This window comes from Pocillopora damicornis, chromosome 13, assembly GCF_964200805.1.
Source record: "Pocillopora damicornis chromosome 13, jaPocDami1.2, whole genome shotgun sequence".
In the NCBI taxonomy this organism is placed as follows: domain Eukaryota; kingdom Metazoa; phylum Cnidaria; class Anthozoa; order Scleractinia; family Pocilloporidae; genus Pocillopora; species Pocillopora damicornis.
The window spans coordinates 12,624,747-12,644,739 of NC_142682.1; the positions used below are offsets into that span (position 1 = coordinate 12,624,747).

At 36.3% G+C, this 19,993-nt stretch overlaps 2 protein-coding genes across 10 annotated transcripts; both read left to right on the top strand.

The window, feature by feature from the left end:
* Positions 1-173: 173 nt before the first annotated feature.
* On the top strand, positions 174-2,276 carry LOC113675097 (uncharacterized). The gene is made up of 2 exons (XM_027191632.2): positions 174-222; positions 1,286-2,276. The coding sequence occupies exon 2, from the start codon at positions 1,341-1,343 to the stop codon at positions 2,034-2,036; it is 696 nt and encodes a 231-aa protein (XP_027047433.2). The 5' UTR covers positions 174-222; positions 1,286-1,340; the 3' UTR covers positions 2,037-2,276.
* A 114-nt stretch (positions 2,277-2,390) lies between these two features.
* LOC113675096 (glycine receptor subunit alphaZ1) lies at positions 2,391-19,430 on the top strand. Of its 9 annotated transcripts, none has more exons than XM_089191950.1 (11): positions 2,391-2,465; positions 3,044-3,260; positions 3,585-3,636; positions 13,038-13,167; positions 15,031-15,125; positions 15,465-15,532; positions 15,907-16,133; positions 16,305-16,387; positions 16,743-16,889; positions 17,510-17,883; positions 18,301-19,430. In XM_089191950.1, the coding sequence occupies exons 4-11, from the start codon at positions 13,076-13,078 to the stop codon at positions 18,562-18,564; spliced, it is 1,350 nt and encodes a 449-aa protein (XP_089048076.1). In that variant the 5' UTR covers positions 2,391-2,465; positions 3,044-3,260; positions 3,585-3,636; positions 13,038-13,075; the 3' UTR covers positions 18,565-19,430. The 9 variants fall into 9 exon arrangements, with proteins under 9 accessions (XP_089048076.1, XP_089048074.1, XP_089048075.1 ...); XM_089191948.1 differs by having other exon boundaries at positions 2,410-2,465; positions 3,044-3,134; XM_027191631.2 differs by lacking the exon at positions 2,391-2,465 and adding an exon at positions 4,654-4,730 and having other exon boundaries at positions 2,848-3,260.
* Positions 19,431-19,993: the final 563 nt, after the last annotated feature.

The window sequence follows — 19,993 nt, forward strand, 5'->3', positions numbered from 1 at the left end:
CTATATGCTTTGCGCGAATAATTTGTGCTTTACGCGTGCAACGCACGTGCAATTCTAGATGAAAAACCATTTCCCCTTGGATTTGTAAATAATTTTTTCTTAGGCCTTGAGTATTCGTCATATGAAATATATGAAACCAAATAGATTTATTGTTTTACCGCTGACTCTATGTTACTGTACCGTGTATTGACCTTGCTTCCCAAGTAACGAAAGCTAACGAAGGTAAGATTGTTTGACTTTAGCCAGCATTTTCCATCCCTCGTTTATACCTAAATCTATGAACATCATCTATTTTGTTCGTAATTTCGTTAGGGAGCACGCAAGATGAAAATTGTGTGCTCTAAGTAATTGCCTTGATCTAGAACTCGCGAGCTTTCGGCGATTAGACAGAGGCCAAGATAATTATATCCAACAGATCTTCTCAACAATATCAGAGGTAGCGCTAGCGAAAGCTCGCACATTGAGCCCCCGTAAATGTGTGAATATGTTGTGCGAATATGTGTGAATATGTTGTGCAATGGATGAAATGTTAGGTTTCTGTGAGAATGGACGGTCGCACTCTCAACCCAATAATCTGTGTTTGTTTTGGACTAAAACAAAACTATCTTCAGTAAAAGTTTGTCCCTTCGCATGAGTTTTTCGGCTGATTCATGGCCACTTAGCCGTTTTTAGTTTTCTTGCTTTGCCCTGTTGGCAAGTGATTGTTATTGTATTGATTTGCGAGGTTTATAAACATATATGCTGATACAAAGTTCATTCAAGATGAAGTAAAATATAACCTTTGTCACGCACTACGACGCATGGAATAAAAATGTTAAAAAATACATTTCACTTTTGTGGTTGTTAGCCAAATGCACCCAGTATCTTCAAAAACACGATTTTAAATGTCTTTTATGGTGAATTTAGTCGAAACGATCTCATAATGCGACCCTGCAACTGTAATTCTAGTCCTCTGGCAGTATGGTAATGACTCCTCATGCGTGACTAAGGGTGATACGAAATCATTCCTCCGACACGTTGCTTGAATGTGACTTTCATTGTGACTGTAACGCAACACTTAAGAGTTAGTAGAGTTAGTAGTTTTCTGCTCGTTTTCAAAAGATGACTGCTCCGACGAAAAAAGATCAGCTTTACAATGTTCAAACTTGTAATGACAAAACGTAATTTTTCGACGTTGAACCTACCCTGCTGGGATAATATGTAGCCAATTTGACAGGTAGATTTAACTGAGTAGGGAACTGTTGTTAAAAGTTATATATATTTTTTCTTTTTCTTTTTTCTTTAGGAATTTAAGAAGCTCTACAGCGTATAAGTGCAACACGTATTTTATTTCGCCCTTAATGGCGGCCAACAAATCTGCCAAAGAAATTCTGGCCTCTTTGAGAAATGAGCCATTCTCTGTGGAGACTGAAGAAAGGCTAGGAAGCCATGCTGTCGTCCAGGAAGCGAGCGCTGGAACACTCCCTCTGGCAGTTGTGGAACGACTTCTCTGCGAACAGTATCACATAATAGCCTCTGACACTCGAAGTATGGAGCATCTAGTGGCTAGGTTCAACGCCAATGAGATCATTCGAGAGTATTTCCAGTTCTTTTTGACAGGCGAGAAGATAGCTTTTGACAAGCTTCTCAGCATGGCAAAAGCTATGAAGCTTTCAGATTCACATCTGGAAGGTTATGAGCCTCGGGCCGAAGCCCAAGCTTATCCGTCGTATTTGTGTCGTCTAGTCCATTATGGCGAAGCTCCGCAGATTGCAGCAGCCATTGCGGTTAATTTCCCAGCGTTTGGACGAATGTGTTCGCGTCTCGCAGATGCACTGAAAAAGAACTACCACATGAAAGAAGAAGACCTGGAGTTCCTTCGATTCTTTGGTAGTGGGGATTTAGACGACGGAGCTATAAAGGCTATTGAGGCTTATAACGCAGAGGCCGATAAAGGCACGTTCAAGAAAGTTCATTACAGTGATATTAAACGTGCAGTTCGTCTACTGCAAGCGTATGAAGTGATGTTTTGGGACAGCGTTTTCTCCAATCGTTAGATCTCGTGATGTAGGCTTTACTGAATGCTGGTGAAACTGTCTTGATTGCTTTCGCGTAGTAAGAGACAGTAGAATATATACGTGCATGAAATGGGTGCAAGTTTGGTGTTTGTAATATTACTACAATTTACAGCAATTGCTATAGAAAACAAAACAAACAAACAAAAAATATATATATATGTAGATGTATATGTTAATGGCAAGGAAACCCAATAAAAACCATTAATGCATGTCTCAAAAGCGGTGCAAGATAAGTAGACAACAGATAGAGTAAACGACTTGTCGGCAAGTCATGTCATAGTCCATAGTGGAATTAATAATTGTTGGGAAAATATAATTTAAATAATTTCTTTTAAGTGAGCGAGAGATGAAGAGCCAGTGATATCAGGAGTAAGGAAGTCGAAAAACGTTCAACCTTGATAGGAAATGGTCAGTATATGTCATTCTGATAGTGGTACAGAATCCCCCTCCGGCCGTTCTTTGTGATGATCAAATCTCACTTCAAGAAATGGAAAAAGCCCTTTCCGCTAATCTTTTTTATTATCTTTCACAGTATGATCGACCGCTACTTGAACTCATATATTATTTCTCTCTTCTTCTTGGAAATCATTGACACAAACAACCGGTTGTTCGCGTCATAAACATTTAAACTCGTGTTTTCAAACTGATGGAAGCGTTCGCTGTGATTATTTTGGCTTCAAGTAATCTCGAATAAGTATTTCATAAAATTCTTCCTTTGCACCTGCCGCAGAAATCCACTTTCAATCAACAAGTCGGTGACAGTCAACCATTTTACTCCCTGCTGGACATTAATGCTAAATGCAATATTTCTTGAAAAACGAGTCATATAATTAACAAGGAGACTCTGTATGTTATAACAACTTTGGTCACGTGTTGCTAAATGTACCTTTCGTATTCTTAAAGAACAATTTATTTTACCGTTCTGAAGGATTTGGGTTTTACAAACTCGTGCGAAGTACTGTTTTTTTTGTTCATTTGTGATAAAGTGGTAGTGTCGAAGCCGCAGCGATGTCTTCGTGTGAAAACAACGGAAACGTTCTACCTCAGTTTTTCTTCGGACTTCGACTTGGACCGCCGGTAAGCCCGAAGATCTAGGAACTAGAAAATAAGCTGCTACGTTTGGCAGTCATTTGTAACCCGGTTTTATGTTCGCCTCGCTTCTCTTCTTTGTCACATGTTGCTGTTGGATTTAATATTCAATGGGTAAGTTGTTTGGGTTTACTTGAAGATAACACTTCAGATATACCTTTATTTCACCTTATTCCCATCGTGGTATGCTTAAGGGTGGTTTACATATACAAATCTACCCTCATATCCAACTTCACAACGCAAATACTCAACGCCAGAAGCTACTGATTAACGATTTAATGAACAAATTAAAACAGTTGATGCGAAGCAACTGCTTTACATCAACATAATTTCAAAAATGAGGAATATGTTATTCCCTGAGATTGCTGTTTGTTACTTTTTTGATGATTTTAAGATTTTACTTTTTCTCTGATGAAGCGGTTTGTGTTCTCTCGGCAGAAGTTTGTGTACTCCCGTCGCAGTACGAAATCCCGCAAACCTCATGCACAAGGTATGCAAATCATGATGGGCAGAATTATGCAATAGAATAAACCCTCAACTAAGCATTAGACACAAGAAACACCGCGATCAAAATTAGTTTACTTAAGGGAAACTCAAATTCTTTTGCAGTTCGTTATATTACAAATACTGAGCTGGAAGAGATATTCGCGAAATATTCGGCTTCCCCAAATACGAAATTGTCAGTAACGATAGCACATTTATTTCAGTACAGAAATGTCACGTTCTACATTTTAATCATAATAAAAACAATTGGACTGCACGATTCATTGCGGTTGATTGTCTAATGTTTCATTTGAGTGTAGGTATATAGAATTTAAACTCAAAATCGTAAGTACTTCTGTTCAAGGTACCTACTATTGAGCTGCCTCAACCACACTTCGCGCGAAAATTGTTCCTGTTGATTTCTTATTATTTATTTAGAAACCTTCTTTTCCGTATCAATTTCAATATTTAACCTGAAATTGAGAGAATCTTAAGATTTTACTTTGCATTCCCTCTTTGTTTGGTCGTGAACGATTTTTTTCCAATTGAAAAGCATTCAGCTATGAAATTACCAAATGATAATGATCGCTAGTCGCTTAAAATGCAAGGTTTCGTGGGATCAACCACATTTTTGATGGCTGATTATAATAACAAGAAAAATTGGAAATGACACTTTAGAAACCTTTTTACACAACCTTGGGTTACTTATAAAGCCGGGTGGAATCACCTCGAAAAGTAATGCCTTGTCATTCCAATGTTCAGAAGTGTTTTCGTGAAAAAAGCCGCAAAGCCGAGTTAGCCCTCTTTGCTGGGTAACCCTTGTCGAGACGCGGAATGAAGTGCCAGAAGGGGTTGAGATTTGTAAAACGCTCTCATATAAAAACTGGCCCTTAGCTAACCAGGCCTTTTGTGCTCAGATAAACGGGTTTCTTTTTTTTTTTTTTCTTTTTTTTTTACTTTACGATTTACTTCCTTTCCGACCTACTCAACATTGAATTTTTCCTTTATTGCTCATGTTGTCTAGTTTTTAAGTCGATGGAAAGACAGGCCTGTGTCAGTCTCGAAGCAAACCACATCCTCTACAACTGTCTAGACACTCAGGTTCGTGTGAAATCATTTCAAAGAATGCTAAAAATATACATGATGTATATTTTTCAGTAGTATTCTTTGCGGTAACTCGACCTGGGTTACAAATCAACCCGGCCTCGTGCAAAAAGGCTCATAGATCAACACTTAGCTTAGCTTTGTTATTGCACCTAAATCAAGCCACAGGAAGGTAATTTTTGATCAAATTGGCTTGACTCGTATACGTTTCTGTCCCTCAGTAATGATTGCGTGATCGTGTTATGAAAATATCAAGCTCTGTTCTCAGGAGGCCTTATTGCTTGGTGTTTTGAAAGGTAATTAAATCCGACCACTGATAGAGGTGTATTTAATGTTTAGGCTAAGTTTTTTCATTCAGTTCGTTTCCTTTACAAGTTTTTGTGACGACAGAATTGATTGCCATGAAGATGGAAACATCAAAATGAGTTAGACTACTTGGTTGATTTTAAAACTGACTGGAAGAATGTAAGTTAGCCTTAAACTGTTATCTCGTAACTTTGATTAGGAGACAAAAAGTTTCAGTTTAAAAAAAGGAAAATTTCGCAAAATGGCTAAATTTTGCAATAAGCTTTGATTGAAGAGAAGGCTCCACTGAGTAAAGAAAAAAGGTTAAAAATGCTTTATCCTTTTTCCATCTAATGCGTTTCTCAGATAGAAGAGAGCAGGGCGTTTTTAGTTTACGAGTTTTATTCATTATGAGAGTAACAATGACTTCTTTGATACATTGTTTGAGCATGAGATGATGATTATTTCATTCGGGTTGTGTCGGAAGGGATCGATTCATTTTCACATACTCGTCTTGAAAACCAAAATAGGTTACTCGCAGTATTTTTATCTGTAAGCAAAAGCGAGCAGGTTATCGTAAGTTTTCGTGAGTTTTCCATGGATATTAGTCATACGTAGATGTTAACGTCTTTGATCCCCCTCTCGTAAATTATCTAATACTTTGCTGTATTTAGCTATAACGATATATTATGACCATCTTAGATTTTCGAATGAAAAATAGCCTTGTTGTTGTCATGGTTACACCATGATATCTTTTAGTTGATCAACGTTATTATTTGGTCTTAGACTGTCTGTTATTGAATCGATGTTTGTTTTAAAAGCTTTTCAAAAATTTTGCAAACTAAAGTGTATTGCCCGAAGCCATTCTGGCAGCAAAAAACAAACGCTCTATATATATATACTCGTCACATATTACCAATGGTAATATTTTCAATGTTCCCAGTAGCTTTTCTTCATAAGAATACAATGTTTAAGGAAAAATTGACCCTAAAGATGTGAAAGCACAAATACTTAGTCGACGAAATGCTATTGGTCTCACACAGGGGATTGAAAGAAAAATTTAGGGGATAGTTCTGTGGTACTTGAACTGCGGACTTCCTTCTCAGCTGGAGATAAAAAATCATCAAAAATTCTAATTTTAGATATATAAATCGTAGCGCATATCCTTCTGAAAGTGGTTTATAATTAGACTGAAGGAGCTTCGTACGAAGCTCACATTGCTATTTTCCCACGGAGACCTATTGTTCATCTAGTACTTAGCGATCACCTTATTTGCTATCACTACAGAGAGCAATTTTTTTAAAAATTGAGTAAATGAAAACGTAAGTTGCATTAATTAAACTCCGTCGGTTTTCTTTGGTGATGCCTGGTGAAAATATCGCACAAGTATTAATAAAAGACTAAAAAGAATGGAAAAACTGCTCATTTTGCTACTGAATTGGTAAGAAAATTAACCCTCAAAGAGTTCAAACCTTTAAAACTTCTGGTACAATAACATTGTTTTAAATCAGCGGCCACAAGAGATTTCTTTCGGCGCTATTCGATAAATCGCAACAGAGTTAAATGCGAATAAAGTGCATGTAAAGAAAAACTTCGAACCAAACCTCTTTCGTGTGGGTGCTTTTTTCCATATTATTTTTTTTGGCCGTTAAGCTAGTATCTTTTATCAACGTTTTCTCCGACGACTGTTCTCGTTTTAGTTGTGAAAAGCCCGGCAGAATGAAGATGATAATTTTTTTTATTTCTCCCTTCTGTGAAAAGATATATATATATATATATATATATATATATATATATATATATATATATATATATAATAAAATATACACACACATACACATATATATATGTATGTATAAATGTCACCCCTTTTTCAAAAACGTTGCGATATGAAAATATATATGAAATATACGCATATTTCCTTTTCTCGCCAAAAAGTGCCTATTTTTGATGAGGAAAAGAAAAGGTATATATATTTAATACATGTTTTCATATTGCCAAGTTTTTGAAAAAGCGTGTCATGTACATTCATATTCATGTGTTTTTAGGAATTACGTGGGGATGCACATCAGGACATCCTCCATGCTGATTTATATGTATCATGAAAATCATCAAACAATTTTCGTTTTAGATGTCTTAGAAGAAAGAAAAAAAAAACAGTTTCTAATCAGATTCACAGTGGTTTACATGTTGTCACTCACTCTCCGTAATCGACTCCAACTCGGAATATTTTGGCGTGAAATTTTATTATTATTATTCTAAAAAATTTGTTTTGTTTAACTAACGCAGCCTTGGATTTACATGCAAAGTGATCTGTCCTCTTGCGACAAAGAAAGTTTGTCGGTGACAAAGAAAGTTTGTCGGTGTCATTATCATTTCTCTCAAATTTCACGCAAACCTCTGTTCATCGTTCTTAATGGAAACCAATGAAACAGAAAATATGCAATAAATTTAAAATGACATCAAGCAGTTGAAAACAAACCTACTTTTAAGAGTTCTGCATTAAACCTCATCCTGATAAATTTGTAGAAAACGATGTAAGTTACCAGCCGGGTTCAAGAATTGATTCCTGTATGTCAGTTGTTCAATCAAATCAATTTTTCTATGGAGAAGTACAGAGCCTGCGCGTAAGTAACGATTAATGGAAAACGATGGAAAGAAAGATGAAAAAAATTAGAATCAGTGTACCCTCACGGTCCTGTTAAGTATACGCACCTAGTTTTTCGTCGAATTGCTTCTTTTCTATTTATTAGTGAAGGTACCCAAAATATGTGATAAGTAAACAAAGAAAAAATGTTAAAGTTTTACGGTTACAGGAACACACCTTTGGACTTTGCAGTCTTGGTCATTTAGTTTGAAACGTAGTTTAAAACGAGCCTGCTGCAAACTGATATTGCTAAAGCAGTATATGAAGTTGTCGGGGACGAACTCCCTTTGCATGATACGTGGTGGAATATATAGAGCCGAAACTTGTAGATAAAATGAAATAGCAGATTTAGTTTAACAGCCACAGAGAATTGTTTGAGAAGAACGTTTAAACATTTTCAATTCCTTTTCTCGTATAAATGCACTTGACAAGGCAAAACTCCTTACTTTACCGTTTAGCAAGGAAACTTTTTCAACGAGACGGATTAAGATAATCTTGCCGATGTCGATGTGGAATTTCACAAAAAAATTGGACATGTGTTCTTGCCAAATCATCCCCTCATTAGTGAACTTGAAGTACAGCTTAAGAATGCGAAAAAAAAGTAGATCTCGTATTTTACATTGCACGAAATGGAGCCCGTGGCCTTAGGAAAAATGCATCTATATTCATATTGTGGATGGGTGATGCACCCCTGAGAGCCAAAAATGTTTTCAGGAGTTGTTTTGCTCTTACGCGTTCAGTAATGCTGTATTACATTTGTTTGTTTTGGTTTTGAATGCAAAAGAACAATTAGAGAGTACTGTGATCACTGTTGAAAGTTGGCGATATAATTAGGAAAGATAATGAGAAAACCGTCGACATGATATCATCCTATCTCCTTAGAGTGCATCTGGCAATTTGAATTTTTAATCTCTCCCTTTATTACAAGTAAATATTTGAAGACGAAAAATGCCTACAGTATTGTTATCTCAAAATGAATCTGCAAGAACCCGTAAGATACATCTTGAAATTTTATAACTGAGTTTAATTTTTGGTGTTATAATTGGAGTTAAATTCATCTTCACTGCAATGTGTATTGAGATACCTCAATTAGCCGCCACCAGCTTCATTTCACACAATTACAGAGGTCCTGTGATAAAAAGCTCTTTAAATAAAAGTTATTAAAAATACACCATTAATGCCATGTTTGCTTTGAGCTTAATTATGAAGGAAAGCCCTCACCATTGGACTTGCTAAAAAAAAGTCATCATCACCTCAAGAGTGCTTGGATTTATTTGCGAATTCATGAAAATTAGGTTCTGTCATGGTAGCGGACTTGATCTGACATTGTTTCGTTCTCTTGAGTTTCAGTTTTTATTTCTTTTTTCTTTTCTTTCCATTTCAAAGTATTGCGTTTTGTTTACTATAAAACATTGTAAACTACAGTAAAATTAATTAGTGCAATTCCTTTTCTTGACTGACTTTATGAAGCCGTGTGATCTTAAACGTCATTTGCATAATTCGATGATAAGACTGTTAGTTAATCACCCACGTTAGTGATTCAAAATAATTAGAGCTGTCGAAACCGTATCTATCTTTGAGAGATGCGATGCTATCGTACCCGATGGTTCGAAAAGCAGTTCCCATCGTTCAGTAACAGAGAGTTCTGTCAGTGGTCAATTATTACACAAATGAAACACGGGTAGAAAAAAGCATTACAATTTCTCTTCAAGAACACTGTTTTGGTACCGATTTCTGGAATGCGGCCAAAAAACCCGCCTCGAATTCCGGTCGATTGGTAAACGGTTAGTGAAAGTTTTAGATTATTTCTCTTCTAGTACGCTTCTTCAGAAATATTAAGGCTGTAGAAGTTCATCTACTATGAAAATCGCCCAAGAGTTCTTTACTCTCCGAGATATAAGAAAAGTTTTTAGGTAATGCAAATTGACTTCGCTCTAATGAAAATACACGAGCTTAATGTTTTATGCCCGCAACACCGTATGGTCTCAGGTAACGCACTTTACAATGTACAATATTTCGAGGTTTTTTTTATAGGTATAGGTAGCAAAATGATCTATGATGAAAAATTGCTTTGAGTGCAAGGATTTTATTAATTTGTTATTTGGAAGACAGTAGAAGTGTCACTCTCTTCTAACTGGGTTTTAAATTTTGAATGTTTATAAGTAAACGGATATAAAAATCACTTTGGTTTCCTGTTTATGGAATGCTGAGGGTTAATTTTGATCCTTAATTATTGATATACACAATAACAAGAAAGCCAGACTGAATGACACTAATAACTTTGGCTTTGATTTGTTCCTGATTATTATTTTCTTGAAGGAATAATCGATAAAATTGTGAAAATATTCGCAAAGGAGACTGAATTTTGAGAGGATCTTTAGAATGAGAAAAACTAAACAAGCTATCATTTAGCGTGACTCGACTCCTGAGTTTTTCAACTATGGATTGTTTTTCTTCCTTTCCGTCGTCTACCCTATTTTGAAAGAGTTAAGATTATGCTATGAGTCTGTCTTTTTTCCGTCGCTCATGATAATTATTACTTGGCTGCAAAGCTGAAGTTTTCAAGGTTTCCTATAATCAGACTGAAACTAATGCTCAAAAAGGAAATGAACCTGGCTTGTATCAATCGAAAGCAAGCGTTATGCCTCTTTTCTTGGTTTTTCGGTATCAATCATCATTTGAAACCACTGTTTGTAGACACCTTTACTGACATCGACTGCTTTAAATATCAAGAGTTTCAAATTTCATTTCAAGAGCGAACCTAAGATCAAAAGGATATGAACTTGCAATTGTTTCACAAGTAAACTGCTTAAAATGGACTTAAAAGCAAGGTCGTTTTGTCGCTTTTACATGGTATCACATTTTAATTTAAATTATTTATCAAACTGGCCGCTGATATTGACAATTTATCGAAAGAAAAAGTAATATCCTCGGGTCATGAAGAACTATGTGCCAAACAAAAGGAAAATGAAAGAAATAAATGTCAGCGCGACCTATTTTATCGAAGGAAAACTGATAGATCTGTTGTAAGACTGGGAGCACAAAGAATTGTCTCAACATACGAATTTCTGTCATTGTTTTGAATCAAAAAACACATTGTCTCCTAAAAAAACGCACACAATAAATGAATTTTTGTAGGATGACCAAGTCTTACATGCCTCAAAGTTGTTAGGTGTTTCATACTGTGTAGTTTAATATTTATTATTTTTGATCTTAAGTCTCCATTTCAGGATCAGTCTGTTAGAAGAATGGGTAGCAACTGTACCTGTTTCATAAGAATATAGATCTCAACAACGTCGGCACAATGCTCTGAAATTATTTCTGTGAATTAAAATTACATTAATGGAAAAAATTAATCTTTCGAACGTGCCTTCTTTTAAAGTTCCCCTGTTCCACTGGTGTTTTTATAACTGAAAAAAGCTGGTGGGATATCTTTGATCTATTCACAAAATTTCCTCATATTCTAATACGAGCTCGTTGTGATAATGGTCCCTACTACTGTTTTCAAATATAAAGGCCTGTTGAAAGTTGGCCGAACCAACATTTAGTAATACGACTTTGGCTCATATATCAGCAGGGAACCTCACGGGGTAGTCTGTTATTTACGTGATATTTTGGAATGGCACCATATCCTCTGCTTTAGAATTCTCTGGTAGTAAAAGTTTATCTACCACACACTAGCCTTTGGTGGGAAATTTTGTTAGAACATCAAATTTAAATGCACTTTGACGCTATTCTCCTCCAGACTATTTATAATTAATACCATGGTGGGCGACTGTGCACTAACTTACTCTCAATGCATTTAGTACACCTGTTCAAAACGTCTTCTAAAATAAACGTTCTTAGTTTTCTAGTGGGCGCTTTGCTATTCGTGACACAAACATAAGTAATGTTTTCAAAGTCAGGAAACACTCTTCTACTAGTAGGTGTCTTGATGTTCGCGTGGTAGAAATTGCCTATCACCTGCAGTGAACACTGGATCTAATCAAACTTCTACGCAGGACACTTCAAGAGTAAATAGCGCTCAAATAGAGGGGAATGGCCAGTAGATGCATTTTTATTTTTCGGCGAAGGTTATCCTGAGATTCGACTGTGTCGTGGTAAGAAATCGTTGTTTTTAATCACCTCTGCAGTAATAGATCTAAGCGCTGAGTTTGATTGATGTCCCGAGAATAGCCTGGTGTAGATTACAAATGTTTGTGGTAAAACAATGTGGAGAGGCATTTAATTTTTGCAAAGTTGTGATCCTTCGCCTATTATCATTTTTCCTTTTTCACCTTCCTGAGTACGGTTTTTGATGTTTCTGGCTTTCTTCAAAAAAATAGTTTATGTTTTAAATATAAACATTTTTGCCTTTATAGAAGAGGCTTCTACTAAGTTGGATGTGCTCATTAATATTGTTTCGAAATCTTTTTCACACGCTCGTATCTGACTTAAATGTGGGAGGAATCTGTGTCTCCGAAACAGAAATAGTCGATCTGATTACTTTTTTCCAAAAACAGCAGATGACAGGAACGGTATTTTTACAAAAAGTGATTATTTAGATGCCCACAAATATTTATCGTATATATTTCTATATATTTAGTAATTTTTACATTTCAATCCTGTTGAATAGTTTTATCAGTTGCTTTGTCGTGCTGCACCACCTTAGTTTGTTTTTGTGAAGCTTTGTCACCCCCATTTTACGTTTAAAAATCGCTTAGCGAATATAATCATTTAAATGCATAGGAACGCAAAAACTTTGCCATTCAGTTGTAATAATTGTCTTACACAAGAAAGGTAAAGCATCGCTATGATGGCTTCAACATTTTAATCTTTCATTTACTGCCCCGTTAAAATTTGTCAATATTTCTTTGTTAAATTTTACGATTCGCGGAAATTCTTTATGATGTAGAGCGGTTCCGTATATAGGCATTCTATGCTACCACAAACAACTTCTTCTTTTGCCTTTGTTTTTATTTTTTGTTTGTTTGGTTTACATTGTAATGAATTGTTTTCTCTTTTAAGAAAATACTTTAAATGATGTCATTGATGTATAAATTTAACATGAGGCATCTCATGAACTTTGCGTAACAAAGGTCTTTGTGTTCTAAATGCGATCAGGTGCAGAATTACAAATCGCCAAATCGCAGTTCAGTGCATTTGAAATACAGCTCATTTATACCATTAACCTTTTTTCGCGTAACGTGACGTCAACCATGTTGGAGTTTTAAACCCGTCACGTGGGACATGAGCTCTTCTCACTGCAAATTCTTTCTTCTACTTCAGTCACCAAACATGGCTGCTAGTCACGTTGGTGAAAACCGTCTGTCCATCAAACTTCGGCGACATTTTCTTTGTTTTTGATTGTGCTTGACGTCTTTCTCCCTTAGTGCAAAGAAGTGAAATCGCTTGCGACAAGCCTGCAAGAATGTTAAACAGAAATGAGGGATTTCACTCTGTGTTGATGGTATGGGCCGCTCTTGTAGTCTCCAGTGAACAGTACTCTGTTAACACATCAAGGTAAATCATATTTTGTGGCTTTATTTGTAATTATACGTTGCTTATCGTTTGAGTAATTCCCGATTTCGGAATGTCAAAACAAACCCTTGACTCTTTAGCTACATGTTTGCCGTAGATTGCTCCTCTAAGTGAACAGGGTTGTTTTATCATGTTACCAATTTTTGCGTTATGTTTGAATTCCGTTCAAGGCATTGATATTTTCTTTGAGTGTTTTCTCTGTAACAGAAATCTGTAAAACCTTTATAGAGCATATACATCGTCACTTGGAAGAGACGAAAATAAGAAACGAACTTATTGACCGAGTAAATTTTCTAAGCCATTTTGCTTATGTGTTGATGGACTTCAACCTGACCGGTGTACCATTGTCGTAATTAGCACGGCATGATTTTTAGGCTTAAGAATTGTTTAACATAATTACATGTATAAAAAACGCATTTGGAAAGCCAACAAGATCCCAAAAGTACGGTTAAATTTGGCGGTCTCAGGTTCTTTATTGCCTGCCTTAAACAAATGTAAGTTCCGTTGTATAAAGTTTAAACTATCAGTTTTTTTCAGTATCGCTCAAAATTCCTGTTGGTAATAGGTTAAATTTGTTTCTTACTTAGCGATCAAATTGAGAACCGTCAGTGTAAAAAAGTCTTTTGTTTGATCCATCATGATTTTAAAAAATGGCCGCCAATTAGCAGCTTGTGGAACGTCAATACACATCATACGATTGAATTGTGTTCAGTCTCGATAACTGTCTCAAGAAAAATAATGAATAGGATTGCTTACATCTGAAGGCTCCAATTGAGGTCAATTGTTCGCGAATGAAATTGATCTGAGATTCAAGGGCTGATTTCCTACCCAGCTTTTTTATATTTTAGTTTCAGATCTGAAACTCTATTCACTCAATCGTGATTTTTTTTCTATATGTTTTTTGCTTCATGTCCTCGATTTTCTAGAATCGTTTTCACCTGTCTCTTACACTAAAGTTTTTAGATCGATTGGGTATTCTTTTAATCACGAGAAGGAACAAAAAATATAAATTGAACGACAAAAGCTACCTGATTGTCCAAAAGGTAGTTGCGATCCACTTGCACTTTTAATTGATGGTTTGTTATCAGTATGATGCTTCTTTTCACTTAAGTCTTGTACCAGGTGGTTCGAGACTTCTAAATTTACATCGCTCCGACCGAAAATTCTATCATGAAACTGAGATACTACCATTGTCAAGTTTCTATCTCAAAAAGGAGTTGCTTAGAGTAAATGATTGGTTTTTGCTAACTATTGTTTTGCACCATGAACATTTGCAGCGAAACGTGGCCAATTGATGAAAATTTTAAAAAAGTTTTTAAATATGGCGATTTACACTTCATTGTGAGAAAAATTACACATGTTAATGGTAAAACCATGAAACGCGAGGGAATTGGAAGAACTCACCTCGAAGTGCAGGGGTGTCAAGACTGGGAAGGGACGGGAATAGGAAGCACAGCTCTGTGAAAAGCTCACCGAGCAAGGACGTTGACCATTAACAAACTCAACCGACATGGGATCGGTGAGAAGAGCCACCTCCATCTTTTGCGTTACTCTAGTAAGCAAAATAGCCTACATAATTTAAACTAAAAGGTAGGAAAAGCTGGTAAATTTTAAACTCGGTATTGGAATGAGCGAGATTATATTCTTCTCGTCACGGATGTGGGACAAAAAAAAATCGGTGCTCCATCGCAGAGCTCCATAGGACTACATGTGCTTCCTGTGATTATTCCTGTACTTGATACGAATCGTGTTAGAACCTAGTTGTCGGACCTATTCCTAAAACTAACTAAATGAATTATGGTTTTCTTTTTTTGTTTGTATTTGTTTTTGTTTTGTCTTTTTCAGCGATAACAAGCCGTTTAAGGCTTATGCAAACTCAACCAAGATAGTAGAAACTCTTTTGAAAGACTACGACAAAAGGATCAGACCTGGAGTTAAAGGTAAGTAAAGTTTTATAGTCATCTACGATGTAAAGTAATACATAATTCTAGATATATATATATATATATCGCAACTGCGAACATGAATTCAACAATCTTGTAGTTGAAGGCTAGATCAAATTTTCCGCAAGTTCAATGCTGAATTGAGTTTATCTATCATGTCAAAATAAGGCCAAAGATGACGGATAACACAAGTGTTACTCACTAACTGGTGCGTTGAAAAAAGGGAAAATTATCTGAAATTCTTTGTCCGATCCTTTTTAATGGATTACTTAGGTGACTTTGCGATCACAAGAGTGATTTCCTTATTAACTGCTTGTCAATCATCATTGAAAAAAGGTTCCCCAGTCGAAGTACGAGTCGACATGTACGTGGCCAATATCTGGGCAATGCAAGAAGTTAAGATGGTAAGTACCATAAACAGTTTAAAAAAAGCTAGAGTATTTACAAGCAGTGACCTTTTTTATTGTTTATACTATCATTATCATAACAGCAAAAATGCTGATTTTTTAATGTATGATACTGAGTCCCTCGTAATTCGCTTCGAATTTTTTTAATGCTTAAGCTATCTCGTCTGCTAGAACTAATGTTTCAGATACCAAGCCATCCGCTTGCATGCATGAATGAAAAATCATGACAATTAGATGCCACCAGGGTATCTCCGCGTTCAGCGTTCGTTGAAATAGCAAAGCTAAAGTGTTTGACTTTATATGCTAAATAGCGATTCGACAGATAAAATCAATGATCTCCAATTCTGTTTCCGTTTTTGTGGTAATTCCAGGAGTTTACAATCGACATATATTTGCGCCAATACTGGAGAGACGAGCGATTAGCGTTTGGCCATCTGACCTCTGACCCTCTGCTGACCCTGAGCAGCAATATTAACAAGCAGATATGGGTACCGAGTACTTACTTCTTGAAGACTAAGAAAGCTTACTTTCATGATGTTACAACAGAGAATTACCTGCTGCAGATTCAGCCAAATGGAAGCATCTTCTATAGCATTCGGTGAGTCGAGAGTTGTTTTAAACCATAATCCTGTTTCCAAATATCGGGCTATTAAAAATTCTATAACAGCTACTTGTTTAAGATTGCATCAATAAAAGAAAATTCGGTGTTGTCAATGTAAAGACTCAAAGAAATGCAGTCTTTAGTTGATATGTTTGTTGGTGTTTTCAGACTCACAATAACTACTTCGTGTACGTTGGATCTGCGTCGATTCCCACATGACACACAGTTGTGTACATTGGCATTAGAGAGTTGTAAGTATTACATTATAAAAACGCAAATAAAAATAAACAATTACTAAATATCGTTAATTTGCAGAGATGAGCTTCTCTCACCATGCCCGCACTTATTACTCCTTAAAAAATTTTGGAAAAAAAAGCGTGGGGTTTAATATCCTTTGAGTTATATACATTAAGGTACTTAAAAGGAAAAATTTAATGCTTCTAGTTTTGTATGTTTAGAGGCGTGTAAAAGTAACTGTGTTACACGAAATGAAAGCTTGATGCTGGTTGGGAAATACATTAAGACTGCTTCAGATTTCATGATCCAGTTTTCCTGACTGGAACTCTTGTTCTATTGTTCATCATGTTAATTTCTTTCCCATATCAGATGGATACCAAACGACTGACGTTTGGTACGCTTGGAACCCAAGAGATGACAACACATCAGCCATCTTTGTCAACAATGAAGTAGAGCTTCCACAGTTTGAGTTGGTCAATGTGGAAAAGGAAGCAGTCATAAATAAATACAATATAGGTATTTATTAACGCATCGAGATTATGGTTTCTGTATCCCTCCTGGTTTCTTTCTTCCCAAGTTATGTTCATTCTAAAGATATTTTTGCCCAGGATTGCTACAATGTTTACGCTCGTCCATGGGCGGCGTAATAATTCTAAACAGGCTAATTTAATTTGCTGTCACACGAGCTTTCATTGAGGAGGGAGGGCTGACACACAGAGGAAATGGACGTACTCTTTCCTCGTTTTATTCCACCGTCTCCTTACGTTTGGGAACAAGTGTAGAGAAGTCTTCAAACGAACTAAGTGGTTGGTCACGATAGCCTATCTTCCTTTCCATAACATCAAAAGACCAGATGTTTCTGGATGGGATGGGATGAGATGCCGATGTAGTTTTAGGTTACCTTCCAGAACTTTGTTTTGTTTTCCTAAAACATTCACTGAGCTTGGAGTAAGGGTCGTTATGCTGCGTTGTTAACTATCCTCTTGTGCTTCCTCCCTCTAGCCAGAGAGGCCCCAATCAAGGTAACTTTTAGCCGGACCGCATAAATAAGTGTACCTATTATATATACCTATCTAAAATAAACTATATGTACCTAAGGACCCTTAAGAACAATTTTCCTGTTACTTTCTCCCCAGGCAACCATTCCTCGCTAGTTGCCATGTTCAAGATGAAACGTCGAATCGGCTACTTTTTGATTGACACCTATGTACCTTCCACCATTATTGTTATCATCAGCTGGATATCGTTCTGGATTAACCCCGATACTGCTCCTGCGCGGGTTGCCCTAGGAATCACCACTGTTCTGACGATGACGACGCTTATTTCCAGTGCTCGCGCGTCACTACCCAAAGTGAGCTACGTGAAAGCTATCGACTGGTACCTCCTGTTGTGTCTCATATTTGTGTTTGGGTCCATTTTGGAGTATACCTTTATAGCATTTATGATAAATGTTAAGAATAAAAGCAAAAGGAAGCCTTCAATGGATAGCGAATGGGGAGATGGTTCAAAGGTGGGCACATGTATATTTTCTTAGTGTTTTTAGGACATGCATATTGCTATTTCAAATATAAACCCGTTAAGTTAAGGTGAAGAAAAACAGGCTACCAGAGTTTTTCAAGGTGTATCAGAATTTCTCAAGGTGTCTCGTGATACGTATATCTGCTTTCGTTTCTGCATCAGTTCTATATATTTGTATATATGGTATTAAGGCGGGTCAAAGTTATCTACTGAGGCTCCAGGGATGTAAAGTTGAGACCATGACTTCTTAAATTATGGATATAAAAATTCCTCTGACCAGAATTTCTTCAAAGAGTATCAAAGTTTTTTTTTTCAAAAATTTGTGAAGCAGATACGTTTGATCAGTGAAAAATATCCTGACGGACTTTCTTTTCCTTTCATTATTTTTTCTTGATATTTTTCTCTCTAGAAACAGGAAGAGAGGACAGAGCTTTTGTCTCTTTTTGCTCCAAAATGTTCTCCCCGACGAGGAAACGCCCTTAAGCGAGTATTAAGTCAAGCTGAAACAGATTCTCTTGGTGTTGAAAGTAAAACGTTCCCAGAGAAAACGGAGGGGGAAAAATGGTACTTTATTAGTAATCCTCACACTATAGACAGGTGCTCGCGGATTGGGTTTCCGCTCACATTCTTTGCATTCAATTGCATTTACTGGCTTGTACACGGCAAAGGATGAAACTAACGAGAAAGAGGAAGTATCAGTTTTGAAGGAGAACCATTGTTGGGCGGCAATAGATAAAAGAAGTCGATCGATATTTCGCCGCATAGAAATACGAATTAATACGTGGATACGTTGTTTAAATCCTTGGCTGCAATGCTGGGCATTCAGTACATTATGATTATGGCTTATTTGTATTCTCTTGTAGAATTTGACGTCTCCATTCGAGAATAAAATATCAAATGATAGAACGATTTATTGAAGGTAAACTGTTACAGGCTAGGCCTAGCTATTACCATTTAAGAAAAAAAGTAAAATAATTATAGGCCTTGAATATTTACGGTGTAGGTGCATTATGAAAAACCTTTTTCCTCTCTACTTATGTGATGACAAAGTATTTACTGTGCTGATGAAGGAGGCTTTAGCTTTTATGTCTTGAACCAGTAATAGGCAGCTCAACTAAACAAAAAAGGATAATAGGACAAGGAAGACCTCCTCGTATCAGATTTGATGTTCTGTAGATTTTTCAGCGCTGAAACTAGTCCTTGTAAGTCTTCGGAGGAGAAAAATAAACCGCAGCATCACTTACTATCAACATAAGTATGACAAATAAGATTCGATGTGAAAGGCCTTTGTTTCAACGCTTTACCAACAGTGTTAAAAGAAAATTTTGTGTAGGCCTAATAAATAATGTCACAGCAGTTAGATCTGTATCAGTCTTACTAGGAAAGAACATACTGAGGGATTATCTTGTGGGTATCTTAAATTTTTATCAAAATATTCTTATTAAGTAGAATTCATCGAATGATTGCCTGATTTTAATCAAAGATGTGACTGTAAAATTATTCTGATGAATAAAATCATTGAACGAACTCTTTTAATGTAGCTATGGGCTGTGTTTTTTTTTTTTTTTTATGTCACTCGTTGATTCCAGTGAGGTGTCCAATTAAATGGCAGTACTATGAAATACGAATGGAAGTGAAGGATGCTTCGTCCTAGTAAATTTCTCGTTAAATGGCTCGTTTTCGGTTGTGTCTTTCCGTATCCGTCAACATGGTCAAACCGCCAACAATGTTTACAAGTAAACTCTACTCCAAGTCTCGAAATTTTATCTGTATCGATGAAAAAATTAAATAGGCCCTCGGCATGTTTTACGTTGGAAAACCCAATTTTGCCCTCTCAGCCTCGCTTTCAACGTGCAGAATGGTTAATCATTAAGAAATATTTCCCAAACACTGATATCAAAAGAATATCCGCATAAAAACGATAAAGGAGCAATTTGACGTCACTTTGCCAGGAGTGTAAGGAGCTATTCCTTACGTGATGATTTATTTGTGTCTTTTCAACAAACGAACGTTTTCCAGTGCCATAAATATTCATAATTAGCTGGTTGTCGTCGTAAGTGTCTGTCTTTTTTGTCGTACTCGTCGCGAGAAACTCATGATCT